The sequence below is a fragment of the Nymphaea colorata genome, chromosome 8 (assembly GCF_008831285.2).
Source record: "Nymphaea colorata isolate Beijing-Zhang1983 chromosome 8, ASM883128v2, whole genome shotgun sequence".
Lineage (NCBI taxonomy): Eukaryota > Viridiplantae > Streptophyta > Magnoliopsida > Nymphaeales > Nymphaeaceae > Nymphaea > Nymphaea colorata.
The window spans coordinates 6,529,196-6,538,944 of NC_045145.1; the positions used below are offsets into that span (position 1 = coordinate 6,529,196).

Genomic DNA, 9,749 nt, shown 5'->3' on the forward strand with positions numbered 1-9,749 from the left:
AAATTCTTCTTTACTACCTTTTTATCTTCCATTATTTCTCCAAAGGTTTTCATTTGATTTTTGGTAGTAGATATTCTAGAGAAGAAATTTTGGATGTATCCTTTTGATTTTTGAATGAGAATAGGTATGATCACCGTCTCTTCAACCTAAACCAAGAATTAAACGGATGATTCTTTGCCGTGCATAGGCAAGAGTTTTACCACCACATCTTTTTGTCCGGTTCTCCTTCTAACCATTCAAAGACTAAAATGATTCTCTCTGCAACTCTAAGGCTTGGAGCTAAGATTTCCTTTTTTACACCTTTTCAATTGGGCATATGAAAGAAAAGAAATAAGTAGTCGCTGGTACATTTGTTCACATATTATTACATATTTCTGAACAAAGTAATTATGTAGATACGTCATTCATGACCAAATTAATTGTGATTGAAGGCATGGGAGGCATTGCTTAAGATATATTTTGATAACAATGCATGTTGTTACTTTCTTAGTGGCATGAGCTCTTCTTTGGCTGGATTAATTTCGAATCCATTATCTATATTGAGGTGTTGTGACTATGAATTTTATAATTCAAACGAGTTTGTCGAGCCTTAATCGAGTCGATCTTGAGCTCAACAAGTAACGATGTGTATCAAACGAGTTTGTTGAGCTTTAATCGAGTCGAGTTCGAGCCACTATAGTCGAGCTATTCTCGAGTTCGAGCCAAGTTGAGCTCAATGTTTTATTTAGTCGAGCCGAGCTCGAGCTGACTGAACTTGGGTTCAACTCGGTTCGTGTTCACCCCTAACTACAAATAAGGAAGCAGTTGCTATACCTAAAATTCTAAAATTTGTTCATCGGATAGGAAGAAGGGATTGCAGACTTTCCTAATCCAATGCAGGATCGTGAGAATTTTTTTCACTATTAGGAAAGCTACCATGCAAGAATTCCTTGCAAATGTGAGCGCCCAAAATATGGTGAGAATATCTCCCACCAAGATTGTAATCATCCTCTTTAAAAAGGCATAGTGCGTGAGACACAAGAGACAATTAGAATTCTCTAGAATCCTATCGTGGACGTAGCACAGCCGGACCACGTTGAACTTTTCCTTTTTGCTGTGATTGTGTGGTGTGTCTTTTTTGAGTCTTCCTTTTGTCACACACACACACACACACACACACACATAACTAAATTTAACATTTGCCTTATCCTTTCACTATTGAACTCAATTTTAATCATCCAGCATCCGGCAGCATGCATCTCTCTCTCTCTCATATACACACATATACGGCCACCCACACACGGTACTTGAATTAGTGCGGAAAGTAGTATGGAAAGAGCTGTAGAGTTTAGAAAGCATGAGGAATCCAGGGACCATGTGAACCTGCGCCAGTAGATTCTCTGAAGGCGAATCAAGAAGAAAAGACCGTCAAGTCCAAAACAAGCAAGGTGCATACAAAAAATTTCTTGTCCAAGCCTGCCACTCTATCACACATCAGTGAGCAAACCGGCGGAGCCTCTTGTTTTCTACACCACAAGAAAATCAGGAACAGAAAGAGCGAGAGAGAGAGAGATCAGAGAGATGGCTGATCTGCTGGTGATTGCTGCATTGATAGCAGCAGGGATCGTCTGGGTTACTCTCCTGAAATGGAACGAGATGAAGCATGTCATGAAGAAGGCGTTGCTGCCCCCAGGTACCATGGGATGGCCCCTCCTTGGGGAGACCCCTTATTTCCTCAAATACGGTCCAGATTTCATGAAGCAGCAGAGAGCAAGGTAATCCTTTCCTTTCCATTCCCCTTTCCGCCACTAATTACCTCTTCCTCTTCTTCTTCTTCTACCTTTGCCCCGATAGCAGATTCATCGTGGCCATTGGCCAATGAAAGACCATAGATCTTTTTTATTGGGTGTCTTTGAGCTAGCATGGTCAAGTTCCTTTGACGCTCCCACACATTCACGCCACCACTAATTAATAGATGCGTTGCATACATACATAAATGTAAATACTAAATACTTATGTATTACTTGATATCTAAATTTCTCTCACACACATACCTTTCCTTGATCTTTGCAACCAACATGTATTATGTTTTTTTTTTCCAACATATGGATTTATAAAAGTTCATAAGTTGAGAAGGATCACACCGCGCTTTGGCTTAATTCAAGCATATAGGCGATCGTTATTTTTTAATTACATGCTATTTTTGCTTTAAAGTTTAACTTAAACAAATCTGATGGAAAAAATAACTTAGTTCTTTTACGGTTCAATTTTTTACTTGTACTCCTAACGTGATTTTACTTGGTAGAGAACTGACTGTGAAAAAACAGATCAAAAACTTGTGGAAATTGTCATGTTTAATATATTTCCTCTATTAAATGAAGTACAATAAAAAGCTACATGGTTCGAAAAATAAGAGAGAACCATCTAACAATACAAGAAAGTATTTTTTTATGTATACATATATGATATTATAGAGAGGAGAATGGGGAGGGGAGGGGAGGGTAGGGTGGGGTGGGGTGGGGAGTTATGACCCAGTTGCATTAGCCTCAAAAACTATTTCAATGTCATCGAGATAACATGCACACCTTTCAAAGACGAATCGGAAATCGGCTAGTGGCACTACCCATCACTTGGTATATACTAAAGAAAAAAAATTATAGAGATGGACAGAAAGACGGACAGACCGACAGACAGATGAGGGAAGATGCCAAATTAATTATGATAATTTTTTTTATTCAGTCGGTTTCTTTTTCGCCTTAGTACTGCTCGTCCACTGATCCACAACTTTCACATGTTGTGCTTCGTTCATGCTGCAAACTGCAGCCTTTTCACAAAGAAAGGGCCATGAACCACAAAATTTTTGTTGTTATCCAAACGCTCTTGTAAGTCTCTTTTCTTGTCAAATTCTGCAATATTTCATGAATAGTTGAATCACTATCAATCTCTTTTGTGTATATATATATATATATATATATATATATATATATATATATATATATATATATATATATATATATATATATATATATATAGAGAGAGAGAGAGAGAGAGAGAGAGAGAGAGAGAGAGAGAGAGAGAGAGAGCTCTATTCAATTGCTGGGTAAATGTAGTTAAACACACGGTCCTATTGAACTTTAATTAACTGTATCATGTCTGCTAATAAATTAAGTAAAAAAAATAAAGTACATATATTTTAGTATGATTTTATTAATATTTTACCTGCTGATACAGGCCTTATATGGGCCAGAAAGACGTTTCGGCAACTTATTCCCATTTATTTCTATCAGATTTTAATTGCAAAATTTCGCTTTGGGCAATACCTCCCAATTATTGGTTCTGATTGTTATTGTTCTCAAATTTCTGCAGGTACGGCGATGTTTTCAAGTCCCACATATTGGGTTGTCCCACAATTATCTCAATGGATCCAGATTTCAACAGACTCGTTCTCACGATGAACGAAAGACAAGGCCTTGTTCCTGGCTACCCACAATCCATGGCGGACATCTTAGGCAAATGGAACATTGCATCTGTTCCCGCCCCCATCCATAAGGCCATGAGGGCTGAAATTTGTTCCCTTACCAACACCAATATGATGAGAGACGTGCTGCTAAAGGACATGGATTGTTTCATGAGATCCCATCTCTGCAGTTGGGGAGGAAAAGTAATCGACATTCAAGACCAAACCAAGCAGGTACTAGAATTCATCCTCTGTTTCCATGAAGAATGAAACTCTACGATGTGTCTTGATAGAAATATGTTTGTGACTTCGAGTTCTCCGTTTCTTGTGAAGATGGCACTTCTCTTAACACTCAGGCATAGCGCCGGAATCCTGCCCGGCCATCCCATGGTGAGCGCATTCTGCCCGGAGTTTCACAAACTTGTGAAGGGGACCCTGTCGATGCCAATCAATCTCCCTTGTACCAACTATCGCCGCGCGTTGCAGGTCACGAGATACCGCGTTGTTTGGTCTCGAGTTCTGTTCTTTTCGTCTCAAATCAACTCGTAAATAACTAAATAGCGGTTCTGCTCCTGTTGGCTCCACAGGCAAAGGTGAAGATTCTTGAATTGCTGGGAAGGATTGTGGAAGAAAGAAGGAAGGCCGGCGATGAAGCTGCCGGCAATGACGTTCTTGGCAGCATACTGAGTAAAGATGATGAGAAAACTAAGTTGAGCCTCACCGATGATCAAATAGTTGGCCTGTTAATATCAATCATCTATGCTGGCTATGAAACCGTTTCCACCACCATGATGATGGCTGTTAAGTATCTCCATGATAATCCAAAAGCGCTTCGTGAGATCAAGGTGACTATTCCCACTTTCCTTACTGAATTGTTTATGAACAGGGGGGAGGGTTACGGCGGAAAGGATGCTACTGCTATCAATATTTTATAAAAGAAAAAAAACCTGAAGTTTTGGTCAATGAACAGGAAAAGAGAGTCTACAAATGGAGTTCATATATTATGCGGAACACAGGGGCTGTTCGTGCATGTAACCCAATTTACTGGACTTTTTAAAATGAATTTAACCAATTTTGGATTGTATGCATGAATAATGTTACCGAAACGACCCTCACACGGAGGTTTTCTCTCCCCTCAAGGTTTAACAGAACTTGTGTCCAAAAGGTGGTGTAGTACTAGGAAGTCGACTCGTGTAGACTGTGTAGTACTAGGAAGTCGACTCACATTCCTTCCGGCCGGTCAGGCTGACCATGCGCTGAGTTAGAGCCAAGCACTGATTTGAACTAAGTATCGTTACTCTTATGTGTCACATGCAAAACCCATTAGAACCATTTGTCTTTTGTGATAATATTGTGAGACACAGGAGCAAAGTCATAAATTTTTCATGAAAAGGGCTGAATTAAAGTTTTTGAATTTTAATAGGGTCGAAATATCACTTTTCAAAACTTTTATATAAGACGTGAAATTTTTTAAAATTTACTTGTATATTTAAAAAAAAAATTAAGGTGGAGCCAAAGCCCATGCAGAACCTAACCTCCTAACTCCACCCTTGTATATTAACGTGGAACCAAAGCCCATACAAAACCTAACCTCCTAACTCCACTCTGGTGAGACATATGATACACATGTTTGTTACGACTTATGAGCTTAACTAGGTTGAGCTTAACCGAGTAAGCTAAACTACACAAAATGTACAAGTTGAATCATCTAATCAAAAGAACCTTTTTTGAGCTCTAACTCAGTGTACTTTAACTGGTCAAGTTTGAATAGCTTGTTCAAGCATAGGGGCAGGTAAGCTTTTCTTTTTGGTATTTTTCATTTTTTTATGGGTAAAATTATCACTAGAAAATATTTCTTTTGCAGTGTTACTATTGTACCCTTACGGGGGCTCTTTTTGTCCTGATGATAGATTTCATTCCGATGGACAGTCAGACTGAATCTTACATATGGGGAGATAACCGAGCTTGGTTATATGCATACTGGTGCACGTCAAGATGGTTAATAATGAAAATACCCCCAGTTCACACTAAAAAAGAAAACTTATGTAAAGACAAAAATAGAATAAAAAAATAAAAAGGTTAGAAAGGACATTCTATTTTTAAAAGTTACAAAATTGTCTCATCTGCTCTTACGGCCAATATAAGTTGCATGCACAACGGTGCACACAACTCACTCCGGACCCGTCCTCCCCTCTCCTTCCCGTCTGCCCCTACAACTTTTGACGTTAAGCTCGGTCTGTACATTAGTCCAATGCCAAAGTAAACAAACCAAGTTAGAAAACAAAAAACTTGAACTCATTTTAACGTATACTTTTTGGCAGATTCCAATCAATGTAAGAGTTAATTGTCTACGCCAATGCTAACATTTAATTTCCTTCTATCGATATGTTCTTTTGTTTGAAGGAAGAGCAATCAGAAATCAGAAGAACAAAAGAACCAGACCAGTCACTTACCTGGGATGAGTACAAGTCTATGACATTTACTCGAGGAGTGAGTTCTTTGCTCCCTTTCTCATTTTCTCTTAATTAGGTTAAGGACCAAGTTTTTCTTTTTGCAACGAGTCAGATCTTGGTACCTAATAGCGATTTGCAGACGCTAAAATCTGCCGGAAATCAACAAATTCAAAGAGTTGGCCTTTGTTTTTTGGCAGGTTATATACGAGACACTAAGACTTGCAACAGTCGTGAATGGGGTGCTAAGGAAGACGACAAGAGATATGGAATTGAAAGGTTAGAAATTTGTGGCATGTTTATGCTCTTGTAGTAAATCAAACTCATACATACTCGTTCAGGAACGAGGTCCTCTCTCTTTCTCTCACTTACAATATCAAGAGGCGAAGAGGAAGAAAAGAACAAAGAGGGATTTTTACGCTGTTTAGAGAGCAAAGTTCTCCTATGTTTATTGTCGCACTGGGTTTTTTAACTGACTCATAATCAAGAATCCAAGAGATAACCAGCCCTCTTAAATATCCAGATTAGGCCAACACCGCCTATTAAGTAGGGATCAAGCTCCACACTACATTACTTACCCAAAGTGCTTCGTTAGACTAATTAATCCGTAATTCCTGCTTGGATTCTATGTGTGTGTGTATATATATATATATATATATATAGAGAGAGAGAGAGAGAGAGAGAGCAATTGGTAAAAACTAGACACTTATGTCAGGGATAAAAACCAGACCCTTTAATTTTTCACTAAAAAATATTTTAAATAAAATATGAACATCCTAATATATTTATAAAAACTATTTTGATATAAAACATGCTTTGAATCAAGTTGTTTTTATGAAAAATGTTGGTTTTTCTATTATCAAAATGTTGATGCTATGGGAATCATTCTTTTTTTTATTATGGACCAACCTCTGGTTGTTTATCTCACATGGGTCAAGCAATTCTTATCACTTAGTACTCTTTTTCTCCTGGTCAAATTAACCATCTTAAAAAGGTGAATGAACAGTATAACATCTGTGCTTACTCTTCTGTTATGAAGTTATAAAACGTGCAGCTGCTGATCATTTTGTCTGGAAAAGTACTCATTTGACTAAGATATGCTTTGGTGCACTTTGCAGGATTTTCCATTCCAAAAGGTTGGAAAATTTTTGTTTACATGAGAGAGACCAACTTTGATCCCAATATTTACTCCGATCCCTTAACCTTCAATCCATGGAGATGGCAGGTTTTGTGTACAGGAGGCGCTTTTATAACAATGTATTCCTTCACTGCATGCAACCAATTTAGATAAATTTTATTTATCCTCTTGAATTAATACAGGAAAGGAGCTTGGAGTCCAACCCACACTTCATGACTTTTGGAGGAGGAACCAGATTATGCCCAGGGAAGGAGTTAGGGATGGTTGAAATTGCTGTGTTCCTTCATTATTTCCTTACTGTATACAGGTTAATGATTAGCCATGATCAAAATGTTATTCAGTTTGATTTCCTTATCGACTTAGCTAATGAGCATGTTTTTCTTTTTTTTTAGGAATCATCTTCATTAAGGGATGTAAATCCTAAGCGTACCAAAATGAAATTGAATATGATCTAGTTCCTGCCTCAAGGGGCATAGCGTAGCTGGTTGAGCTAGGGGCCTGTACTAAGGCAGGTCTCTAGTTCGATTCCCGTGGGCGTTATGTTCCTGTGTCTTAAGGCGGTAGGGCGCGGCATCTAAGCTGAAGGGTGCACCGTTGCTATCGCTGACACCGACGCAGCTCAGGACCCCGGAGGCAGGGGGAATGGGAGGGCCTTCGGGCCTTTTTCGGGCGGTGGGATTAATACCCCTTGCTCACCCGGAATATGATCTAGTTCCTAACCTTTTTTAGCCTGAAACCAGAGCTAGTAGGTTGGCATCCGCCAAACTAAGAGGCTCAGCATGGTGTGTGAGTGACCCGAGTTGTTATATAAAAGAAGGGTCCTAATTCAAGTTTGGCTTAGGTTTGGTGGTTATTTTTCCACCGCTCCAGTACCCCACTCTGTTGCCCTTCGCTCCGGGGTTCAGTGAGTTTGATTTGGTACCTCTTACGATCTGGAGGGGTAGTGCACTAACTAGGTCATGACATCGACCATGGCTTGCGTAATATAAACCGTCTTAGAGTCAACTCCTTTGAACAAATTCAATTTTGGATGTAGATAGCAGTATATATTACCCATCCGCATCTAAACAAGTTGGACTTTGTAGTATGTTACATCCAAGCTGAGTCTGTCCCTAGGTTAGGTTGCAACAATGGGAAAATCCACAAAATAATTCATAGGTCAGCTAGAAATTTCTCATTGTCTTGAAGTTCTATAAAGTTACATCTGCATGGCAGGTCTCTGTTTCCTTACATCAATCAGATCCAAGTTGCTTATCTTTTTTGTATTTAATGCAGGTGGGAAGAGGCTGGAGAAGACAAGATTTTGAAGTTTCCTAGAGTTGAAGCGCCCAATGGCCTGAGGATCAAAGTGTTCAATTGTTAAACATTTGCCAACTTGATTATCACAGCAATCTCCTTCTATTTCCTATAGTTTCTTCTTATTTATGCTTCTTTTCATTTTCAAGTTCGAGCCGAGATCAAGAACATGATGTCATTCAAGACTTAAGTTGAGTTCGCCTAGCTCAAGCCCGGCTCATGACTCTCTCAGTCAAGCTGGTTTGACCACAATAGCTACATTAATTAAGCTCTAGTTCTTTGAAAATATGATGGCTACTTCAAATTGAAAGCCAACACCTTTTCTGGGTTTCTGAAAACAAGAAATCAAAGAATGACTCGTTTGAATGGTCCAGAGCTTCCTACTTGTACTCAAGAGTTAAATTTCACTAGAACTGATGTCAATTCAAACAAATAAAAGGCAAGAGACTGAGGCAATCTGTCATAGAACGTTTGAGAACTCTGAAAAATAAATCAGGGAGCTATTTGTCCAAGATTTACTGGAACAGTGAAATTTCACCCACCTGTTGTTGAAATCAAACGAAATGAATTCCCCTTTTTCATTTTGTGAAGGTTAAAAAAAATGAGAACCAAAGTCAGAGTTGAAACATGCATGTTAAAGCGTATAGCGTGCACAATGCTTCTTAAAACAAGAATATAGTAGTTCAGGATCATGATTTTAAAAACATGCGTGTACTTTAAATACAGAATGTTATTCTTATGACTCTTTGTGAGTGTCCCGTGAATCGGCTTTAAAGATTGAGACAGGTTCATGTAACAAGACTTCTAGAATCTACATCAATCTTTGGGACTGATCTATGGGACACTCACAAAGTATCCCTACTGATAAACGACCCCTTAAGAAGTGTTTGGTAGCTTCAGATTTGAGATTCTTGGATTTAAAAACTGTAGACTTAAGATCCAACCTTCCCCTTTTATCTCAAATTCGACCTTTTCTTAATGCAAAGAAGTAAAGTACAGATCTTAAATGTAGATCTTTAGTCTCATGGTTTAGTGTCCTTAGTTTGATGAACCATAGATTTTACCATGTCATTATCCATATTATGTCTGTGGATTTTAAATCTGGAGTAATCAGGCACCGTTTTATATGATTTAAAAGTCATGCCTAAATCAAGTATATGCATATCCTAAAAAATAGTTGGTCACGGTCAATCTAAGTAGGTTTAGACTCGGTCTACCAGCAGTTCAACTTGGGTGAGTCGAAACCTCAACTTAGCACGATTTGAACTTAAGTATATTTCAAAAATGACCTCCTTATCAGTTACTAGGGTTGCAAATGGGTTGTATTCGGCACAAGAGTTTTATAATTTGCATGATATCAAGATTCATTATGACCTCAATTGCCATCTATTTAGCTATTTCAAGTCTATCTTTTGTAACTAAAACCATT

At 38.5% G+C, this 9,749-nt stretch overlaps 1 protein-coding gene across 2 annotated transcripts; it reads left to right on the forward strand.

Annotated features, from left to right (window-relative positions):
* The first annotated feature begins 1,223 nt into the window (after positions 1–1,223).
* LOC116258773 (cytochrome P450 85A1-like) lies at positions 1,224–8,468 on the forward strand. 2 transcript variants are annotated; one of them, XM_031636155.2, is made up of 9 exons: positions 1,224–1,754; positions 3,346–3,670; positions 3,770–3,922; positions 4,024–4,281; positions 5,840–5,926; positions 6,087–6,165; positions 7,005–7,111; positions 7,207–7,331; positions 8,300–8,468. In XM_031636155.2, exons 1-9 carry the CDS (start codon positions 1,561–1,563, stop codon positions 8,385–8,387), a joined length of 1,416 nt encoding a protein of 471 aa, XP_031492015.1. In that variant the 5' UTR covers positions 1,224–1,560; the 3' UTR covers positions 8,388–8,468. The 2 variants fall into 2 exon arrangements, with proteins under 2 accessions (XP_031492015.1, XP_049935086.1); XM_050079129.1 differs by lacking the exon at positions 7,005–7,111.
* Positions 8,469–9,749: the final 1,281 nt, after the last annotated feature.

Coding starts and splice junctions, on each gene's coding strand:
- LOC116258773 (XM_031636155.2), top strand. CDS start 1,561: ATGGCTGATCTGCTGGTGATTGCTGCATTGATAGCAGCAGGGATCGTC. Junction 3,923..4,023: donor ACTATCGCCGCGCGTTGCAG/GTCACGAGATAC, acceptor TTGGCTCCACAG/GCAAAGGTGAAGATTCTTGA. Junction 4,282..5,839: donor AAGCGCTTCGTGAGATCAAG/GTGACTATTCCC, acceptor TTTTGTTTGAAG/GAAGAGCAATCAGAAATCAG.